Source organism: Myxine glutinosa, chromosome 8 (assembly GCF_964187855.1).
Source record: "Myxine glutinosa chromosome 8, kmMyxGlut1.1, whole genome shotgun sequence".
NCBI lineage: Eukaryota > Metazoa > Chordata > Myxini > Myxiniformes > Myxinidae > Myxine > Myxine glutinosa.
This window is the reverse complement of record NC_136268.1, coordinates 92,708,168-92,732,160: the sequence shown is the minus strand read 5'-3', so window position 1 is coordinate 92,732,160 and position 23,993 is coordinate 92,708,168. Positions and strand designations below refer to the sequence as shown.

Here is a 23,993-nt window from a genome sequence, read left to right as displayed (position 1 = left end):
TAATTTTATTAATACTACACTTGTTCACCAAAACATATTATTATGAACGGACGGATGGAGATTTGTGGCTACTTTAATATACAGATGATTTATCTTCCCTCTGCACCAGAGATTGGAGTGATGACTGATACTACAGGAAGTCTTATCGTCATTTGCTCAATTTGTGCATGCTTGTCAGTTTGTTTCTTTGCAGAATATCATAAAGTCTCAGCCATATGAGGCTGAAATATTGTGTTTTTTTCGGTATCCATAATGAAAAGAGCTGAATAAATTCCAGGCAGCCTATTTCAAATGGGATGATTAATTAAGTAATTAAGCCTCCCCCTATAAAATAGGGGGAGGTTTATACCTTTTGTTGGGTTTGTTTCTACAATTACTGCTCCCAATTTTCAATGGTCCCTCAGAGTTTCTTAGACCCATAGGAGTACTACACTACAATTTAGGGGATTTTTTTTCTTCTTTTTTTCTGCCAATTTCCGAGCTGTATCATGGTGCTGGCTGAGACTTTGGGAATGAAATTTTGCATCAACAATGGGAATACAAAGTATGAGGGTTTTTTAATTTAAGGCCTGGCCTCGATGAGGACTGTATAGTCCATGACTGGAGCTTTTAACGTAAAATAAAAAAATTAATATATATTGTGACGGAAAGTAGGGTTTAGTACGAGAGGATTTCTCGGACCTCTCTTGAACCCCCGGTCCTGAGGCCACCGGCTGCGGATAACTCCGCTGTCCGGCGGCTTTCTAGACAACCACGAACAACTATTGATCCTGCCAAACCTAGCAGGGTTCTCGCTAGGGTTCTCGCTACTTTGCGCGTTACCTTTCTGGTGGCTGTGGAATGTCAAGGGGGGCTCGCGCCCCAGTCCATACTCACCTTATCTTGCGTAATCAGGGGCAAACGAGGGAACTGCCAAGTACGTACCGACTAATGTTATGGAGCTAATTGGTTAGGGAAGAACGTCCCTGCTATCACTAGTACACCTTAATTGAGTCAATAGGAAGAGCCAAAACGGACATGTTGAAAACAACTGTTTACCAAAGAAGCATGCAGTATTTACAAGCAATGATGGAAAACAACACATTTACACAGCAATAATCAATACAATCAAAAGGCACAATTAACAAACAAAGAATACCCAAAAGCTTAATTCCCATAACACTTAAACCCTTCTACAATCTTACTTGTTTATCATCACACAACCTTGGTCCAGCAGAATCTCACTCTGAAAAAAGTAGAGAGGAAGAAGAAAAAGAAGAAGAGGGGGAGAGTCAGGTCAGGGCTTGGTTGTGATGCTTCGACTCACCCGGGCACCGTCGACGAATGGGTACCAGTCCTGATACGGGTATGAATGGGGATGGTGGGGTGGGGGAGGGTTAGTGTGGTGTCGTGCAGGTAATCAGTAGTGCAGCCTCATCCTGAACCAGAGATCTCTGCTTATCCTGCCTGCTTTACACCACTTGGACGGCACGTCACGCCCAGCACACACAGATCCTTCCCTTGGTGCAGTGGATCTTTGCTCCAGTGCAACAGGCTTTTTCCCCAATGACAGGCAGGTGCACCCGTCTCCCACACAGCATATCTCTGGATTGGTTCCAAGGCAACGAGCCCCTCTTGCGTTCCACCTCTTGTACTTGCTTAAGCGGGGCGGAGCTTGGTCCTGCACAGAGCATCTTCATTGGTGCGCCTCCAGACACTCCTCCCTGCTCTCCTGTCAATCATCCATGCTTCGTTGCAGTGGATGTATTTCAAAGGATTTCCCCACTACTCGGCGTTCCCGCAAAAGTCCGTTCAAACTGGGAGGACGTGGCTGCTTCCATATGTGGTGTGTGGGGTGTTCGAGTTTAATAAATGTGTCGGGATGGAAGGAAAAATATGGGTTACTACATTATCAGGAGTACCCGGCATCAATTTCGTTGTTTTTCCCATTTTTTTGTGGATGCCTAAAACACTTCCCTACACCTACTAAGGAAAATTTATATTAAATATTATAACAACACACACACACACACATTGGGGATAATTTAATATTATCTTTCATATAGCTACAAAGGATCAGCCACTATAGACCGATTTTTTTAAATCTAAAAAGAATCAAACTTCTTTTTAACAATTTTTTTTTTGGCCTAAAACACTCCTCGGCACTCACTGATGAACTTCTGAAAGTTTGACGAAAATCCGTTTAGCCATCTCTGAGAAAAATGGCGACATACATACACACACAGACAGAGACAGACACACTCGCGCACACACATGCACTCGCGCACACACACACACACACACACACACACACACACACACACACACACACACACACACACACACACACACACACACACACACACACGGCTCTCATAGTATAGATAAGTGGAACAAAGGATAAACCATGTACGTGTTTGTTAAGGATCGCTGATGTCTGAAATGTCTGAAGAGGTAAAGAAACCTAATTGGAGCTGTGTGTAAATGTGTCTGGAAAGAGAAGCCAAATTAAATACTGTGTCTACACTACATGTGCAATGGTAAGCAACCTATATAACTGGGAATGTCGAGTTATGAAGAGGGTGGAGGTGAAAGAGGATAATGGAGGGAGGAATAGGAAGAAGAAGACCTCTCTATAGCCCTCACAAACGCATATCTCCTGTTTGCCCACCACACAAAAGGATTGGGCTGTCTAAATACAAGTGTTAACGATATAACTGTCTCGGGTACCAATATATTGTGTGCCATTGCCATGGGATAATGGTTTGCAGAACCGTAACTAAATATGTATGAGGAATACTATGTCACAAAAATCTTTACTTTTGCACAGACGTACATAGCAATATCTAAAATGCATAAGTTTGACAATGGAACATCAACATTTCCAGTATGAATAAACAAGACAAGTCTCATTAGTCAGCTGATGACACCTTAATTTATAGTATTAGTATTTTTCTTTTTTGACAAAAAGATGTGGCAGGAAGAACTGTAAAAAACAGTACAGAAGTGACAGAAGAGCAGGCGAGGACAAAATTTAAATTGGAAGTGGCGAGTACATATCATGTAGATGGCACAGTATACACAGCACAGTAAAAGCACAAGCAACTAACCTCCTGCACAAATTGTTACCTTTATGTGACCTTCTTTTTTGTTGAAAAAACAAGTTGATGCAGCATGAATATATGACATAGTCTTTACAAAAGCAAGCGAAGTGTCATGCCTATGAAGATGGGGAAAAACATTACAGTATGCAAGAAAATATTAACAATAATTTAGTTTAATTTGTTGGTTTAAAATGATATATATATATATATATATATATATATATATATATATATATATATATATATATATATATATATACATATATATATATACATACATATATATATATATATATATATATATATATATATATATATATATATATAAATAAAATGTTGTGACCTTTTCATTAACTGTCAGCAAGACTCGGTTCCAAGGAAAAGTGGTGTTTCCCTTTATAAAATATATAATCTGAACAATAACTTTCACAAATGCCCCTTTCTCCACAAACTACTCATAATTACTGTACTAGCTTGTTCTGCATCTGGAAGTAATTGGAAATTTCCTGAACTTTTACAATGTTTCCACACAGTTTAAAGTCTAACTATATCACAATAATATTACAACTTGCCACCTTTTTAGTCGACTCATCTTTTAGAATTTAGAATAAATATCTCACCTCAACAAAATTACATAGTCAAATATAAAAAAGATAAATTCCATATTGAAACATAAGTACAAGTATACAAGCGTTAACATCGCATTTAATCAATACACCACCTACTCATGGGTAAATAATTTGCAGTAAATTGTAAGGCCATGATATAGTCATGTGATATAGTCATTGCTTCGGATATGAAATCTTTCCTCTTCTCCAATGGCTTGATCTCTGATCATCAATTTGGTTTCAGACCAGGTCACTCTACTCTGGACATGCTGCTTCTGCTGTCTCAACAATGGATGGAGGTCCTCAATGCCAAACAGGAAATTAGAGCTGTCTCCCTCGACATATCACGTGCCTTCGACACGGTCTGGCACCCCGCTCTGCTCACCAAACTCTCCTCCTTTGGTATCCATGGAAATCTCCACGCATGGCTGGCGGACTTCCTCTCTAGTCGTCGTCAACGTGTGGCCCTGAATGGGTTTCTCTCATCTCCTCTTCCTGTTCAGGCTGGAGTTCCCCAAGGCAGTGTTCTGGGCCCCGTGCTTTTTCTGGTCTTCATCAATGATCTCTCTGACTCTCTCGAAAATCCTCTCTATCTCTTTGCTGATGACTCCACTCTCTGCCGCTCCATTCCTCTTCCCTCAGATCGGCAGTCTGCTGCCTCCTCACTCTCTGAAGACCTGGACAAAATCACAGACTGGTCAAACAAGTGGAACATGTCTTTCAATCCTGACAAATCTCACACTCTTACTATGTCTCTCCGAAAAGATCGACTGGACAACCCTCCCATCTACTTTCTCAACAATCCTCTCCAAGAAGTTCTGTCGCTCAAGATTTTGGGTCTCACTATCTGCCATGATCTTTCTTGGGAAAACCACATTTCCAAGCTGGCCTCCAAAGCCAGTCGCCGACTGGGCATCCTCCGTCGTGCGAAGTCCTTCCTCGGCACACCTGAGCTCCTCACCACATACAAGGCTTTCATCCGCAGCTCAATGGAATACTGTTCTCCCCTATGGGCCGGTGCTCCTGCCTCACACCTAGCTCGGCTTCACGCTGTTGAAACCAAAGCTTTCAGAATTATTGGAATCTCCCGCGATGAAGCTATCTCTGAGGGCCTTTCACTCACTCACCGCAGGCAGGTAGGTGGTCTTTCTGTCTTCTACCGACTCCTCTCCGGCCTTGCACCCCCAGCTCTCTCTGTGCTCTGTCCCCCAAATATTCCTACAGGTCGCACAAGATCTGCCAGCAACCCTCTGATGGTTAAACTGCCGAAATCTCGGCTCTCTGCTCACCTTCACTCTTTCATTCCTCTTTTCTCCCGCCTCTGGAACAAACTCCCTCACTCCCTTCAATCCCACTCCTCCCTCCAGGTCTTTAAAACAGCTGTTCACCACCATCTCTTATCTTCCCCCATCCAAAACCTTGATCTTTTCTACCCCCGCTAATTCACCCCAGATCCACCTTGTTTGAAATTCCAACTTCTTTCCTGGAAGTCCTGGCAGTGTCCATATGTTTTATACCTCTCCCACCGCCCCCTTCCCACGCCCCCCCCCCCCCCAAAGCCCTCGCCCTCTCTCAGATCTCTCGATGTCTCTCGGTCCCTGCTCTCAAATGTTGTGTTTGTGTCCTTCCCCCTCTCTCCCCATCTTGTCTACCGCTCCCTATGTTATATGTTTTATGTGTCGGTTTGTCTTTCTGTGTGATTAATGTTCGCTCTTTCACGAGCCTCGACCTTGTATACAAAAAAAAAAAAAAAAAAAAAAAAAAAAAAATTGTTATATTGCAATAAATATATATGGTACAGCAAAAAAGGAACAATTTGTACTTACAGGTAACCTTTGTCTGACAATGGAAAAACGATTAACCAACATGAGGCGAATTGCAAAGAAAGAGCAGCAAGATGGTACATGGCATTGTCTGCTGTGTTTCCCTCTGTAAGACTGACAAAATCCTGTAAAATAAACATGTAAATTAAAACGACCCCATTCCTATCTACTGCATTGTAATAGTTCCATAAAGGCAACATTCCAGATTTCCAAGTCACTTGCACTGAGTTTCACTTAGCCAAATAAAGCTCTACAACTCTCACCTCCTGGTTATATGAAGGCAAAATTAAACCAGCAAGTTCATAATTATGAAAGTCCAAATCTTTTGGGCATCACTTTTGAGATCCACAACATTGCTCGTCGTTCAAAGTAATTTGTTCCATAATCTTAAAAAAAAAGAATTGCCTTAATATTTTACATTTAGATTGAACAATGCAGCCTGAATAAAATTCTCGTGAGTTATATATTTCAGCATTATGATGGCTACATTGTGGGAGTGGGATGATTTAGAGTGCCTTTAGAAAATATTCACACCACTTGAAGTTTTTCACATTACAGCTTGAATTTAAAATGGCTTAAATCGAATTTTTTTTGGCACTGATCAACACATAATACCCCATAATGTCAAAGTGGAAATATTTTTAGAAAATGTTACAAATTAATTTAAAATTAAAAGCTGAAATGTCTTAAGTCAATAAGTATTCAACCCTTTTACTATGACACTCCAAATTGAGCTCAGGTGCATCCAATTTCCTTTAATCTTGAGATGTCTCTACAACTTCATTGGAGTCCACCTATGGCCAATTCAATTGATTGGACATTATTTAGAAAGAAACACACCATTCTATACAAGGTTCCAAAGTTGACAGTGCATGTCAGAGTAGAAACTCTACCATGAAGTCCAAGGAACTGTCCATAGAACTCCGAGATAGAATTGTGAGGAGGCATAGATCTGGAGAAGGGTATAAAACAATTTCTAGAGTGTTTAAAGTTCCCAAGAGCATAGTGAGTTCCATCATTAGGAAATGAAAATAATATGGAACGACCAAGACTCTTCCTAGAGCTGGCTGTCCGACCAAACTGAGCAACTGGACCTTGGTCATGGAGGTGAGCAAGAACCCAATGACTACTCTGACAGAAATACAGAGTTCCTTGGCTGAGATGGGAGAACCTGCCAAAAGGACAGCAGTCTCTGCAGCACTTCACAAATCCAGGCCAGACGGATGCCATTCCTGAGAAAAACGCAAACGCATGCCTGGAGTTTGCAAAAAAGGCATGTGAAAGACTCTAAGAGCATGAGACAAAAGATTATGTGGTCGGATCAGACGAAAATTTAACTCTTTGGCATGAATGCAAAGCTCTACATCTGATGGAAACTGAGCACAGCTCATCACCAATCTAACACCATCCCTACCGTGAAGCATGGTGGTGGCAGCATCATGCTATTGGGATGGTTTTCAGCAGCAGGAACTGGGGGACTTGTAAAGATAGAGGGAACAATGAATGGAGCCAAACAGAGGCAAATCCTTGAGGAGAACCTGCTTGAGAGTGCAAAAAACTGTGGCGAAGATTTACGGTCCAACAGGACAATGACCCAAAACATACAGCCAAAGCAACACTGGCTTCAGAACAAGAATCTGAAAGACCTTGAAAAAGTGAGTAGTCCTTGAGATTCTAAAAAATAAATTCCCTTTGATATTATAGGGGATGCTGTGATCAATTACAAATAAATTGCAGTTTCATTGATTTTAAATTCAGGCTGTAACACAACAAAGCGTGAAAAAAGTGAAGGGGTGTGTGTACTTTCTGAAGGCACTGTAACTTTTGGGATGATCCTTCATTCAAGGTTGTGCATAAAATAATCATCAAAATAAAGCTTGCAAGACATGGTGATCAACGATACCTGAACTATGACTGCTGTGTTTTCGTTGATAATTAGATCAGCTGAAAATTTTGAATGGTTTGTTTTTACAAGTCCAGCAATTCCTGCGTAGTTTCTATCTACCACCTGGATATAAGTCCTGGAAAACACACGTAGGCTTGAAGTAATTATTTTAATCTCTTTCACTTTGGACCAAGATACTCTAATAATCCACTATTTACGATTCAATTTCATCACATCTTGGTAAAGTACTTTAGACCTGTTGATGTTGTACTTTTCTCAAAGAAGTAATACCGACTTGCTGAAGTATTTCATAGAGTAAAGTATCAGTATAATAAACATGTGGAATAACTAATTTGATATGGCAAACTACATTTTTTGTAATAGTCATGATATAACAAACTATTAACACATAAATGAAAAAAGCAGAAATGCACTCGGTAGCGTGCATACCTCCGCTCGACTGAACAGTTTGTTTTGTATCCCACTGATAGGCCGGATCTGGATTCGGACCTCAACCAAAATCTAATCAGCTTGTTCTTGTCACCTAACCAACTCATTCACCTAGTTTATTCATAAGTCTTCCATAACCTTTTAAAATATCATGTTATATATCGCTTTTCGCACGATCCCTCAATGGTGACGAATCACTTAAAAATTAAATAATTCTCGTCTCCGAATCCATATTCAGATCTTCACCAAAATCGAATCCATTATTCCATGTCACACACACAACCGCTCTACCAAGTTTCGTCCAAATCCTATCGTTTTTGGCCCTATCTCTCAATGGCGAAGAAACACTTTAAAAATTATACTAGCCGGATCCGAATCCGGATCTTCACCAAAATGTAATCATTTCGTCTGTGTCACATACACTACCTCTCTGCCAAATTTCGTCCGAATCCGTCGACAACTTTTTGAGATATCTTGTTCACAGACAGATAGGCAAACAAACAAACAAACAAGAAGACGTCATGCAGAAAAAAAGGTTGCAATTGATACAGCGAATTGTCCATTTCAACAAGATCAAAATTGACGATTTTTATCGAAGCTTGGGTCAATAGGATGAAAAGTGACGATTTTAGATGAAGATTGATGATTTTAGAAGTTTGACATAGAGTTGACCTTTGACCTCAAAAATAGTTGGTTTCCCAATTCAATGAGGCACAATTTTTATCAATTGTTTTTTTAAACAATTGAACAATTGCTGTTAAATTTTCAAGTCAATCGGATGAAAATGTATGATTTTGGAAGTTTGACCTTGAGTTGACCTTTGACCTCAAAAATAGTTGGTTTCCCTATTTAGTGAGGCACTATGCAAATGCTGTTCAATTTTCAAGTCAATCGGATTAAAAATTGAGATTTTAGTAATTGGACATCCAGATGACCTTCGACCTCAAAATCAATAGGCTTCTCAATTGTGACGACCTCTACAACTTGGTGAAGTTTCATGACGATCATACATACATATTTTTTTAAATTCTGAAACAGGGTTGTTTTTCCAGAACCCTAGTTGTGTCCTCAGTATTAGGCTACCATCGTATCCTAATTCACTGCTTGCTTTTATTCCATTATCTGTTTTTATTTAATTGCAAATTATTTTATTTCAGTGCATGTCACAATACAATTTTTTGCTTTCATTTTAAGCATGATCCCACCTTTGTATGTTCAGGCACTATTTTAAAAACCTTTGCTTGTTGATGAATTCAGATATTTATCTTGGGTTTATGGAGCCTCCATTGTAAAACTTTAATAACAGTCAAAAATCAAACCCTTTAATGACAACCTAAAAAATGAATCACAAACCAATAAACACCTTAAATTTTTGCTCAACACAGTCCAAACTTTAAAAAAGTAAATACAGTATTGCAAAATATTTACCATTTTCCTACCTTGTTTCTAAGGCAACAAGCAGTCTTGTATAATCAATAACTTTCTCAGATATTTTTACAACATGTGGAATTTTCAAATCAATCAAGGGATTGCATGCGTCTTTTACAGCATTATCTGAAATACAAATGCCAGCATACATTTTACAACGACATTATATTTATGTTTATCTGAAAATATGCATTCACCCTTTGCTGAAAATGTGAACTATGATTTTTTTTTTCACTATCCATTTGAAAGCTCATAAACACAGGTAATTCAGAGGTAATGGCCAAATTTCCACAGCAATTGGGTTTTTATCTTGGGCAGGCAAGTCCTGAGATAGGAATACCAAACAGGCTAATAAAAAAAATAAATAAACATATGTCACCCACAGGGTGAACCGTATCTTGCCCCTGCATCTGTCTATTTTACCTTTTGGTCAAAATTGAATGACCTTCAAAATGACCTTGAAGGTCAAGGCCGATCGACACCAAAAACTAATCAGCTGAGCGCCATACCACACCCTATATACCCACCAAGTTTGGAGATCATAAGATCAAAGTTACTCAAAAAATAAGGGTTTCGTTGACCTCCATGATTGACCGCAAAGTGACCTTGACCTTTGACCTTGACCTTAATAATTTCGTATGGTGAATAGTATGTCTTCATGACCAACGCACATGAAATATTGAAAGATTTTGATGAGAACTGAGGAAATAATTTTTTCATGAAAATTCCGTTTTTTCGTCATGACGTCATCAAATGACGTCATAGCGTCAAACTGTTTACAGATCTGGGAAGCACTCATCAAGGGCATTCATATGAGGTATTACTCGATATGGTACCTACGATTTCAAAATTTGACCTTGGGGTCAATAATTTTCGACCTCCAGCGCTAACCATGAAGGTCAAGGCCGATCGCCACCAAAAACTAATCAGCTGAGCGCCGGACCATATACTAGATTCCCATGAAGTTTGGAGACGATCCGATCAAAGTTACTCAAAAAATTAGTGTTTCGTCGACCTCCATGATTGACCACAAAGTGACCTTGACCTTTGACCTTGACCTTCAAATTTTTGTGTGCTGAAGGGTATCTCTATAGGACTCTGATATGCGAAGTTACAGGAGTTTCCAATAATAACTGTGGTCTACAGAGTGATCTAAACGTGAAAAAAAAATGATTAACCACAAACAAACAAACATACAAGCTGACTAATACATCTTGCAAAAACTTCGTTTTGGCAAGATAATAAAACTTTTTTCTTTCTTTCTTTCTTTTTCTATACTATCAAGGGTTATGAGAGGACAGTAATAAAATCATTTTGGGGTTCATACATGGGGCTTAGACTGTGCCAAAAAAAGAGGTAGGTATGCGACCACTTTTGGTGGACCCGAACAAATGGGGATAAGAGAGACTTCAATATAGCATAGGCAAATGTGGCATTCAACATGAAGCACCAATTAATGATCGATTTTGAAACCTGTTGGGAAGAGAGCAGTGAGTACATTTAAGTAAAGGTCACTTTGAAAAGGAAAAAGAGTTGAACAAATCAATGAAAGTGAAAAGGCAACCAGGACCTGAGGAGAAAAACAGAAGTTTCTACTTTATACAGTATATTCTGCCTTTTAATATTTTTTCATTATCCTTAATTTAATCTTTAATTGAAGCCAGGTAGTTACCATTAATTGAAATTCAATTCACTTAATTGAATCTAAATAATCTTCAATTGATGTTGCAAATGAATCGTTATTTCGTGGGCCACACTACAAAGTACAAGGCGCACAATATGAAATATCATACAAAACAAAGAGGAAAGGTGATATTCCATGCCAGTCTAATGAGAGCAAAGATGCACACATTCACGACTGAGAAGATCCGGAAACAGAACGAATCTAAATTCTTAATAATTTGATCCCACAATCTTTGGAATGAACCTGAGAGTTTGCTTCTCCATGCACATTCTCCACCCCATTCATCTTCCACTATCCTTCATTCCTCCCCACAACCATCATTTGTCCAACTCTCCCTTTATTTTGTCCTTCAGCCCTGCTGTTGGTGTTTCTCCCCTCTTTCCACTGTTCCTTTTGTTCTCCTTACATCCTGACCCATTCGGTGTTCTAGCTCTTCTACGAGTCTTGACCTTGTTTACAAAAAAAATGCTTTCAAGTTAGACGCATCAGTTTGAGGGTGTTTTTGTCTGCACCTCGATCGACTGTAATCTATAAAGGTGGGCGCGATTCGGAAAATTTTAAGTCCGCTTACCGCTTATCCGCTCCGCCAGCCCGTGTAGTCCGATTCGCTTATCCGCTTCAGCGGCCGAAAATCTTAGTCCGCTTACCGCTTATCCGCTTCGATTCGATTTTTTAAAAGCGCTTCGACGTTTTTAAAGCGATTTTTGACGTTTCTAAAGGGAATTTAATGCTTTTTAAGCCTAAATAGCCATTTCTAACTACTACAAAGACAAACCAAGCTTTTAAGATCAAAAATATACATTTTTATTTAAATAAAATTTATACAAAATTTATTGAAATAAAGTTTTCCACTCGACTCTACTCTACTCTACAGTTAATTTAAATATAATTTTAATATATGCAAGTTACATTAAAGAAAAATCAATTTGCCCGTCCTTTCTTTGACAAGAGTCTACTAGTCAACAGACTAGCAGTCTGTTGACTAGTCCTCGTCTTCCTCCTCCACCTCGTGGGCCTTCTTGAGGATTTGGAGGTTGCCCTTCATGAAGACGAGGGCCTCGAAGTTCGGTGCAGCCAGGGCCGACCTCTTAGGCCTGAGGATGTCCGACCCGTAGCTGAACACGTGCTCGACCGAGGCAGAGCTCGGGAGCGGCGTGTTATGCCTGAGAAATAGAGTTACCCAAGCATCACGGAACTCGAGCGGGAAGAGATTGGGCGAGAGCCCCGGGTTCCCCCTCAGCGGCTTCCTCGACCAGCTTTCTCCATCTTGACGTTATTGCCGCTCCAGCGTCCAATAAAATATTCAGTTTTCACTTATTATTCACTTAAATAAATATTCACAATTACAGGCTAACAGCTGATTTGGCGAATCGCGATGCGCTTTAATTTTTCGGTAGTCCGCTTGCGCTTATCCGCTTCGGTTTCCGGGGGTTGTTCCGATTCGCTTATCCGCTTCGAAAACGTTAGTCCGCTGCAGCGGATAAGCGGATAAGCGGACTTTCGAAGCGGACCGCCCACCTTTGGTAATCTATATAGTTCATTCAAAGGTGATTAAAATTACATTATACACACAAAGCTTATTGTATTTAAAAGTGTTGTAAATTTTGTATTTTAAATAAATTGCTGAATTTTAAAGTTTTTGATATACTGAGAGGTTGAACTCGGTGGTTTGTTGTCTGAAAGGTGTTGCCAAAACAAACACTCCAGTGAGGCTCTGCATGGTTAACCCATAACGTGCTGGATTTACTGGTTAGTAGCCCAGAAATGCTTTTTTGTCATCGGCTTTTCTCCACCAATTACAAGCAAGCTTTCATAAGATGTCCTGGGTATTATACATTGTAAGAAAAGTCACGATTCGTTATTTAGGTTGACGTCAGTTTAAACTCATTTGCATGCAAATAGTGGCTAGAACACGCCCATATAATGACCATATTTGGTAGGATCGTGGCCGGTCGACCCGACGTGATTTATGGGTTAAATGATCCATCTTGCTAAATATATAATTCACAACTGACCTTGTGTACTCTTTGTTATTGGAAATAAATACTTCCTGTTTGGTCTAAGCTTTAATAATTGTGAGGATGCTAATACAGTACATTCTGTAGTCTAGAATCTGGAGAATGGTTGGAGCAGGATATTTTCACACAATGATAATACAGCTTCTTTTGATATCAAGAATATGTATCATGTGAATTCATACCTTTAACTCCATTGTTTGTATCATGTTCAGTGGCATACTTGCAGACATTTACAGGTAAAGTTTCTGCAAGACTGGTTTTGAAGATAGATGTTTGTCCTTGCAGCTGCTTAAGGTTATTGAAAAGGTGTTCTTTATAGGCATTTGTATCAGCTTGCAAAAATGGATTTTGGAGAATTTGTGATGAATTTTCATTAACAGACATGTTTTCAGTTTGCACTTTGCCAAAGCTTTCAGAAATTGAGCTGCTCCTTCTTTTCGATGCATAATCTTTTGTTGGCTTAATATCACATGATGCAATTGTTGCAGCAGTGACAAACTGCTGTAAATCTTCATAACCTTTATATGTCTGATTCTGTGCATGCATGTATTGGTTCAATTCTTCGCAAAGAAGTTGGCGTTCCGGTTCGTTTGTGCAGGTGGTATGCAACAGCTCAGAAATGTTAATATCATCACTTTCCAGTGGAGTTGCACTGCAGGATCTCCTGGCTGGTGCAAATAACAGACAGTGAAATGACCAATTCCATGTTAATTTCCAAGCTGATCGAAAATAAACATAGCTGTCAGCATACCTTGCCAATTAGATATCAATGCAGTTGGTTGATTCTAAATTACTGATTTAATGGATAAAAAATAGAGAGTAATTCCATTTAATAAAATGCAAAGCCAATAGAGCAAAAACTAGATTGGGGGTTTGGGGGGGTGGAGGTGGGGAGTTCAATTCTTGTGTCTGCGGCCATTAGGTTTGATTGCATTTTCTGATAAGATAATCAATGGTGTCTGCAAAAAGTTGTTGTTTATGGGCACCATCCTGGCCAGAGGCCCACATCATGGGTTTTAAACTTCATGTCCACCTCATGTTTTGGGTGAACCCCAGAACACATCTAAGAGAGAAGAAATCTATCAAAATCAGCATCTTTCCATTTTTGTTCTTTTGTTCTGTTATGTCCTGATCCGTGTTCTAGCTACTCCATGAGCGTCAACACTAAAAAATAAGCATTTCTCAACATATAAATGTGCACAACTAATGGGAATATCTTTTTATACAATCCATATACAGTACATTTATATAAGGATTTTATTATATTTTGTTGGACCATTATGAGTATCTCATTTGTAGAACATTTTTAACACCACGGGTATTAACCTGTTAGATTTTTGTGTAAAATAAAAGATATTCTGCATTTGATAATTTAAAAAATTATATGACATTATATACTGTACTTCAGGAACACCTTCATGGAGAATAATATATTACCTTTTGGGTTTTCATCGATGTGATTTGTCTGAATATAAACAGGACAATGGACAACTTGTTTGTAATTAAATTGGTCATTCACGGTTTGGACAATTTTTGGTTGTTCGATCTGCAAAACATTCATTTAAGTGCCGTGAATAACCAAATTACAGTTGTCAAATATTTTGGTTGAAAATTGTTTGTTGATCATTGATACTACATGTTTATTTATTATACTACAAAATAGTACTACATGTTTATTGAATAAATATAGTAAAATAGTGTTATTATTTGTTTACAGCTTATGACAATGAAAATTATATTAATATTCCTTAAAAAGAAATATAAATCATATCTTTCCTATATTCACCACAGACAATTTCAGTGGATAACTCACGACAGAGCTGGGGAGTCGCTAAGTGACCATGATCGCCAATCATCCTGAAAACGTATTGCCGGTTCCCAGGTCCAAAGCCGTGTTACTGTTACAGGAGAAGTTTCCGGTCCGATCGGATATCGTTTCCGGTCCGATCAGATCTTACTGATTGGCCGAGCGGAATCAAGTCAAGTGCTGCAATCTTATCTATAGCCCAACCTTTTCTAGACCAACCGATCATTCAGGTGTTGCGATGAGCAAGAAGAGTCAGGAGACAAATGCATTTTATACTTCTATTGAACAAAGCATGTATTTACAAAGTATTGTCAGGACATTGCCAGGTCAGGACCTTATTTACAAGGCAATACACATTCCCATTACCCCTACGTGAACATTACCTCCCTTGGATGTCAGAAAAACACAGTCAGCTTAACACTTTACAATATGGGCCCAGCATCCACCCATCCCAGGAAAGGAGAGAAAGTGAGGGAGAAAGAGAAATATAGGGTGTTGGAGTCAAACCCCTTTGCATAATCTGGCACAGCCCAAACTATACTGATAGCCTGTTGCTGCGTGAAAGGTCCCTGATCCTTTGCTCCCCTCTCCCGGCACACAGCATGTTTATGCACCGACGTGTCTCACCCGCACACGTCTCCAAAACCAATGAGTTCCGCATGCGCCCACAGAAAAGGACAACAAGAGTAGCGTGCAGGCCCCAGAGAGACAAAGAGCCCAACTTCGGCAGGCAGACACGTAGATGTATTGACCAGGTGTGTCTCTCTCCCTCTCTCTCTTCAAAGGACCAGACAAGGCGACTGAGACCCCGAATCTTTATGTGTCCCACACTTTAATCACTGCCACCACCGTGGTCCCCCAGCCCCGTTGGAGGATCCCTTGTGTCCCCCTTTGTTGGACACTTGGTTTGCTGGACAATTGGTTCTGCATGTCGGCTCCAGCTGATCTCCCTTGTGGATTGGTCCGGCCGGGACATGTAGCTTTCTTACTACGTTTCTGTCCCCTTGTGACTTGATGACTTTTGCCTGGATTAACCTGGTTTTAATGGACTTACTGGAACGGGCACAATTCTGGGAACAGTGACTCACCCCATGATAATAATAATATAATAATAATTCATTTATTTTGTATAGCGCTTTTCCAGAACCCAAAGGCGCTTTGACAGAGTGGAAAACATAATGCATAACAATACATGAAAACAACAATTGCAAAAAGACAAGAATCAAGAAAACAAACAGCAGCGATATACGGCATATATATAAGACAAGAATCAAAAAGACAAGACAAGAATCAATAGGGAAATATTTAAAGCAAAAGGAGGGAGAAGGAGAAGAGATAGTCAGGGGTTAAATGCTGTGGGTTGAATGTTGAATGCAGCGTTGAACAGGTGGGTCTTTAGTGATGTTTTGAATGTGGTGAGTGAGGAGGAGTCTCTGATGGTGTGAGGTAGTGAGTTCCAGAGGGTGGGAGCAGCGATGGAGAAGGCCCTGTCCCCCCAGGATCTGAATTTGGTCCGGATGGAGGGGGTCAGGAGGTTGGTACCAGCAGAGCGGAGGTTGCGGGTGGGAGTGTGTCTGGAGAGGAGGTCAGCCAGGTAGGATGGGGCCAGGTTATGGAGGGCTTTGTATGTCAAGAGGAGGATTTTGTACTGGATTCTCTGGGGGATGGGGAGCCAGTGAAGCTTGTAAAGGACGGGGGTGATGTGGTCACGGGTCCGGGAATGAGTGAGTAGACGGGCAGCGGAGTTCTGAATGTATTGGAGTTTATTGGTGATTTTTGAGGGTGAACCATAGAGGAGGCTATTGCAGTAGTCCAGACGGGAGGTGATGAAGGCGTGGATGAGGGTTTCTGCAGCCGTGGAGGAGAGGGATGAGCGGAGACGGGCAATGTTTTTCAGGTGAAAGAAGGCTGACTTTGTGATCTGTTTAGTGTATTTGTCGAAGGAAAGGGTTTGGTCAAAGATGACGCCAAGATTCCGGATGTGAGGGGAGGTGGATACTGGGATACCGTCGATGTTGAGGGCAAAGTTATGGGTGGATTTTGTGAGCGTTTTTGGGCCAATGATGATTATTTCAGATTTATCACAGTTAAGCTTGAGGAAGTTGATTTGAAGCCAGGATTTTATTTCAGTGATGCAGTTTGTCAGGATAGAGTGGGTGTCGGTGGAGACGGACTTGGTGGAGATGAAAAGCTGGATGTCATCGGCGAAGCAGTGGAATTGGAGACCATGACGGCGGATTAAGTGACCGAGCGGGGACAGGTAAAGGATGAAGAGGAGGGGGCCAAGAACTGAACCTTGGGGGACACCTTGGGGGAGGGGAGCAGTGGGGGATTTGCAGTTATTGATGGAGATGAACTGGCATCTGTCAGAGAGGTATGATTTAATCCAAGAGAGGGCAGTGCCGGTGACGTTAAAGGTGGATTCAAGTCGGGTGAGGAGGATAGTGTGATCGATGGTGTCAAAGGCAGCGCTGAGGTCGAGGAGGACGAGAATGTTGAGGTTGCCAGCGTCAGAGGAGAGGAGAAGGTCGTTGGTGATTTTGAGGAGAGCAGTTTCAGTACTGTGGTTGGAGCGGAATCCGGATTGGAATGTTTCATACAAGTTATTGGCAGAGAGATGATGTTTGAGTTGAGTGGCTACAGCGCGTTCCAAAACTTTTGACAGAAAGGGTAGGTTGGAGATGGGTCTGAAGTTGTTTAGGGTGTCAGGGTTTAGACCAGGTTTTTTTAGAATGGGGGTAACAGCAGCAATTTTGAGGGAAGGTGGGACGATGCCTGTAGACAGGGAGGAGTTTATTGTTGCAATGATAAGTGGAGAGAGAGCAGGGAGGGAGGCTTTGACAAAGCTGGAGGGGATGGGGTCAAGAGTGCAGGTGGCAGTTTTCATTCCTATGAGGAGTTCAGAGAGGTCAGTAGGAGAGATTGGGGAGAACCGAGACAGGGGATGGCAGGACAAGGGGGGGCAGGTGGTTGGAGGGGGAGCGGGTGCGGCGGTGGTCAAGCTGTTGTAGATGTTGTCAATTTTGCGTTGGAAGAAAGAGAGGAAGGAGATGCAGTTGTCTACTGTGAATGACTGGGTGGTGGTGTTCAGGGGGCGGAGGAGTTTGTTTATTGTCGAGAAGAGTGCTTTTGGGTTTCCGGAGCCAGAGTGGATAATTTGAGAGTAGTAGGCAGAGCGGGCGCGGGAGAGGGCATCTTTGTAGTGTTGTATGTGGTCCTTGTAGGCTTGGGAGTGAACTGTGAGACCCGTTTTATTGCGGAGTCTTTCAAGTTGGCGAGCACGAGTTTTCATCAGGTGGAGTTCAGGGGTAAACCAGGGAGCAGAATGGGTGAAAGAAACTGTTTTGGTTTTTACAGGCGCAAGCTGGTCAAGGCAGGAGGAGAGAGTGTGGTTGTAGTAGTCAGTGAGGTCGGAAGGGGTGTGGAGGTCAATGAAGGGAGAAGTGGACATTTTTTCAGAGAGGGTGGATGAGAATGAGGTAGGTGAAAGAGCGTTTAGCTTACGGAAGTTGATTGTGCGATAATGCCTTGGTGTTGGGGCAGGGATGTTGATGGTCAGAGTGATGGCTAAGTGGTCAGAGAGGGTGAGGTCGGAGCCATAGAGATGGTGCAAATTTAATCCAGTGGAGCAGACAAGGTCCAAATGATGATGACAGCACAGGGCTGATCACCTCAGTTTAAGCTGGTTCGGGAAATTGAAGAAGCGAGAGATGAAGAAACAGGTGAGAGAGTCCTATGCTAAAGAAACGCAAAAGATAGAGTGAGATAAAGGAAAATATTACATTGATGAGGAAATGAACACACACACAATCATCCATCTAATACACTTGCAACACTAATTTATCCATATGCATTACATCACACTTAACTGAACAGATACAGTGAAAAATAACTATCGTTATACGATATAGATTGACTATATTATCCCCGAGAAGCCATAACCACAACAATATACTGGCACTGTGATGTTGGCTGGAATGTGACATACTTTGTATTGGCCTGACTACTTTTGAAATCAGGTGCATTTGTTGCTAAAATATGACTGTTAAAGAGGTGAGTTAATCTTTTTGTTAAAATATCCTTATCATCATATTTATCATCAGACCCAACAAGGACTGTTAATAACCTGACTCTGCTCCTGTGGTCTGCTGAAGTAGCATTGTTGGGAATTAAAGTACATTGGGGAGTTTGCATTTTCAATGCCATTAATCAAAGGCATTTTATGCTGTAACAAGATGTAATAACAGCCAGAGAGATTTTACATCTGCAAAAAAAAAAAATTGGCCTGTACACAAGGGGATTATAAGAAATTTGTGCGTCTTGTTTTGTTACGGCTGTTCACATTTCCAAAGCCCAAGACAGTGGAAGATATATTTATTGATAACGAAATAAACTGTGAAAAAATCCTACTGGGTTAGTTATTACCTCCACCACCAAAGGTGGATGGAGATTATGTTTTCACCTCCCTTTTCATTGTATGTCTGCCTGTGAGCATGCTATCTCAAACGGTTATGGACAGATTCGGCCGAAACTTAGTGATTCTTCACAGTTGAAAGATCGAGTCAAAAACGATACATCGCATGATATTTCAAAAAATTGTGGAAGAGTTATGAAAAAACTTGGATGAGTTGGGGAGGTGTCAATAACAGGCCAATCAGATTTTCGTGAAGGTCCTGATGCAGATTCTGCCTATCAGTGGGATACACAATGTAAATTGTATTGTCAAGTACTTCCAATGGGAATAAGATATGTTAATGATGATGTCATAATTTGACAAGTACAATGCTTGATCCAATCAGTATGAATTTTTTTTTTTGCTCTGCAACTGTTAGTCCAACGGACACCACATTTTCACCATAAGAGCACCTCCTCCTGTTGGTTCACGAGTTATCAGGTGAGCACTATATTCGTCATGTGTGTGCATCTGTCTGTGTGTCTGTGTCCACAGCTATCCGATGATATCATCCGATCTTGATGAAACTTGGGTGGGAGGTTGATATTCATGATCTAGTTGTGTCCTGCCTAGAGTGGGCGTATTGCGCCCATTGTGGGCGGAGCCACGCCCAAAAAAGGTGTCTTTTTAGGGGGTAATCGAGTTCAAGCTACATCTTCTCCGAGGGGTTTGGTGGAATCTGACAGGGGTTTCGGTATTTAGTTCGACCAATGTCATGTGTCTAGCCCCACGGAGCTCGATTTTTCATTTTTTTTTTTTTCATTTTATTTATTTATTTAGTTTTTTTCGTTTCATTTTTCACCAAATTTTCGGTATTGTGTAGCTAACTAACCTCATAACTGATTATACATTATTTTCTATCTCATTTCAAGGTCAGTAACCTTCGTTTTGACATTTTCAGGCCTGGCCTGTCCGGGCCTGTTTCGGTTATAGTCCATCCTTTGTCATTGAATACTGCTCGCTGGTGAACCATCGTTGTCTCTTGACTTGTAGACTTTTAAAATTATGATGTCATAGGTCACGTAATACAGGCGCCATCTTGGAAAAACCGAAAAACGTTGCACCTCCATATCTCTGAAACCGCTCCATGGAAAAAATTGAAACGTGTCCCATTGTAAAGAACTCTGTATGAGGAGTAAGTGTTGTTAAGGATTACGTCATTGGTGCCTTAATTATGACGCCATGATTCAAGTACAACACTTAGTTCAATCAGTTTGAAATTTATTGAGCGTGATCTACACAACAATTATATTAGAGAATGTAAATTTATGATGTCATCGTTCACGTGGTCTGGCAGCCATATTGGATCAAAGAAAAAAAAACCCTTTAAAAAAGAGAAGAGTTGGCTCGCACCAAGTTGACTATGCAGGGTAAATATTCTATGAATACCATCTAGTTCATAATGTTTTCAGTGTCACAATAATAAAGATTCTACTATATGACCATCAAAGTTCAGACAATCCATTTCTATATTTATTGGTGTAAAGAAAAAAAAGGGATGACAAAAGGAGATAAATTGTTGAAATGTTTATATATTTATTTGAAAAAACAACAACAAAAAAAACAAGGAAAGGCCACTCCTAACTTCAAACGTAATTATCTTTGGATGCAATTTCCATGAACACACTGTGGTATTTACTTTTATAGCTACACATTCACATGTGGATAAAGAGAGAATGATAACGAAATGCAAATTATATCAGTAAAAAAACCTTGACAACAAAAAACAACTAAGATACAGTATCTGCATTTATTACGGAATTTATTTAGCCATTGAAAGATATTATATGTAAAAAAGGTATAATATATATGTTAATTGGGATGAAAATGACCCCATATTTGTGCAACATTAGAAAGGCCAGGTTACACACTGATATTAAGTAGAAATTATGATTAGCTTGGACCCCTGTTTAAAATTTTTTAAAGTAAGAAGAAGAAGAAAAAAATATATAGGCATTTACAAAAAAGGAGCGTACTTGTTAATTATAACTGGTACTTGTTCAATCTGAGCGTACAGCTTCCCTCTTTGCCATGAATGATTGTGACAGATTAAATGTGAATCATTACTTGGTACTTCAAAAAAAAAATCTTCAGTGGATTAACTCCCTAGAAATGTAAAGACCTTTGGCTTTGTGTTATTCATATCAATGCTTTATACTGGATACACCTTTGAACATAAATATATATTTGCACTCACCTCAAAATATTTGAATTTGTGCAAAATAAATGGTTCACTGAGAAAATCCTCAACTTCTTCAGAAGTGCAATATTTTATTTGACAATCTGCAATCACTCTGCAAAAGAATGACAAATGACAAGAAATAAATTGTACATTTCCTACAGGTATCCTTGTTATGGACAGAGGCGTCGCTGGGCAATGGCCCATCGGGTGCATGCCCCGAATGTCTTTTTTCTGGGCCCCAAATCTATTTTAACCCCTTGGTTATGATAGGCCACTTTGAAGTCAGAGTCAGACGCATGAACCTGCGCTAATTACACGCAGGAATGACATGTGTCGGAGGATGTGATAATTGATCACTTTGCAAAGATGCACAACAGACGGAACACACCGACACTTCCCAAAAATAAATAAAGGTAGACCGTTTCCAAATATAACTTCTCTAAAACCGTGGGTGGTGAGGGTTAATTAATAAGTAAAACATGTTAAATATATTTGAAATGTTCAATAGTAGATATATTGACGTCATATGGTCTGGACCTGCTGGTGTGGGTGTGGACAAGATAGAAACAACAAAAGCGAGAATTGCTTTGCAATACATGTCCCCTACCGATGTGATGTTTTCTAAGTCCAAAAAGGGAAAAATCTGAAAATTTCACAAAACACCCTAAAACTCGAAATTGTTCTGTAACCTGATCATAATAAAGCCAAGTACCAAGTTTCAGTTGTGTGTAAAAGGATAAAAAAGAAAGTCTGAAAAACCACAGGTGAGATGGACAGACAGACGGACAGCAAAGCTATAGTCCTCTCCAATGAAACCGGTATGGAACTGATAAAAAGTGTGATGGGGGACTTTACAAAACTGTGCCAATCACGTCTCACCAATGATGGCAGCTGCAACAAGAAGCCATCTATACATAAACAAATTTACTTTCTTACATGGCATTGCAATACAAAAATCTGTGTAGCATTATAAATACTACCATTACGGGGATAATCATGTCTAGTAATATATCGTTTGTTTTCCAGAGTTTATCATCACACAGTCAGCCAGCCAGGATGAGTGCATTTGAACAATATATTCAGAGCAGTTACACAGGGACAAAACACAAGACTGGCAACTGTTTTTAAATATAATAAGTTCGATTATCTATTTGAGGATCAAATGTGGAGGTGGAGCGTGGCAAGCTCGTACAATGAACATAATGTTCAAACAGAAGCTGTTCAAACAGTGTGTGTCGTGATTGTTATCTCCAAATGCGGGTTTCAGAAGGAGGAATGGAGACTTCCCAGGTCTCGATGTAAGGGTGTGTGTGTATATGCACAGTATATGTATGAGTGTGTGCACATATATGCTTATGTGTGTGAGTGTGTGTGTGTATCCTCATTTGGCCACCATTAAAATTGCCATGAACACTGTTCATGCCCCAGGGTGGTTTTGCACTATAAACTCCCCCCCCCACCCCCCAACCTCCATTCCTCCACCCCACCATCCCCCCTCCCACACTGTGTGTGTTTGTTCTGATTTGCCTGCCACACCGTTTGACCTGCATGGCTGAAAATTGCTATGAAGAATGTCCACTCCCCCAGGGTGGTTTTGCACTCAAACTTCCCAACCCAACCCCCCATGTGTTTACTTCCATATATCGGGTACACCATTTCACCTATGAGCCTCACTCACACTTGGCATGAAGAATGTCCACTCCCCCAGGGTGGTTTTGCACTCAAACTTCCCAACCCAACCCCCCATTCCCCTCACCATGTGTTTACTTCCATATATCGGGTACACCATTTCACCCATGAGCCTCACTCGCACTTGGCATGAAGAATGTCCACTCCCCCAGGGTGGTTTTGCACTCAAACTTCCCAACCCAACCCCGCATTCCCCTCACCATGTGTTTACTTCCATATATCGGGTACACCATTTCACCCATGAGCCTCACTCGCACTTGGCATGAAGAATGTCCACTCCCCCAGGGTGGTTTTGCACTCAAACTTCCCAACCCAACCCCCCATTCCCCTCACCATGTGTTTACTTCCATATATCGGGTACACCATTTCACCCATGAGCCTCACTCGCACTTGGCATGAAGAATGTCCACTCCCCCAGGGTGGTTTTGCACTCAAACTTCCCAACCCAACCCCCCATTCCCCTCACCATGTGTTTACTTCCATATATCGGGTACACCATTTCACCCATGAGCCTCACTCGCACTTGGCATGAAGAATGTCCACTCCCCCAGGGTGGTTTTGCACTCAAACTTCCCAACCCAACCCCCCATTCCCCTCACCATGTGTTTACTTCCATATATCGGGTACACCATTTCACCCATGAGCCTCACTCGCACTTGGCATGAAGTATGTCCACTCCCCCAGGGTGGTTTTGCACTCAAACTTCCCAACCCAACCCCCCATTCCCCTCACCATGTGTTTACTTCCATATATCGGGTACACCATTTCACCCATGAGCCTCACTTGCACTTGGCATGAGGAATGTCCACTCCCCCAGGGTGGTTTTGCACTCAAACTTCCCAACCCAACCCCCCATTCCCCTCACCATGTGTTTACTTCCATA

At 40.8% G+C, this 23,993-nt stretch overlaps 1 protein-coding gene across 5 annotated transcripts in view; it reads right to left on the bottom strand.

The window, feature by feature from the left end:
- The window catches only part of SHOC1 (shortage in chiasmata 1), an 86,167-nt gene that overhangs the window by 10,224 nt on the left and 51,950 nt on the right, over positions 1–23,993 (bottom strand). For 4 of the 5 annotated variants that reach the window (XM_078783534.1, XM_078783533.1, XM_078783537.1 and 1 more), the window contains exons 6-12: positions 21,437–21,533; positions 14,417–14,525; positions 13,162–13,647; positions 9,289–9,403; positions 7,418–7,535; positions 5,518–5,639; positions 3,109–3,199 (exon numbers count right to left, since the gene is read on the bottom strand). In XM_078783534.1, the coding sequence (XP_078639660.1) occupies positions 3,109–3,199; positions 5,518–5,639; positions 7,418–7,535; positions 9,289–9,403; positions 13,162–13,647; positions 14,417–14,525; positions 21,437–21,533 (1,138 nt within the window). Of the gene's footprint in view, positions 1–3,108; positions 3,200–5,517; positions 5,640–7,229; positions 7,536–9,288; positions 9,404–13,161; positions 13,648–14,416; positions 14,526–21,436; positions 21,534–23,993 lie in introns of those variants that run through there. The other variant, XM_078783536.1, reaches the window with a different exon arrangement.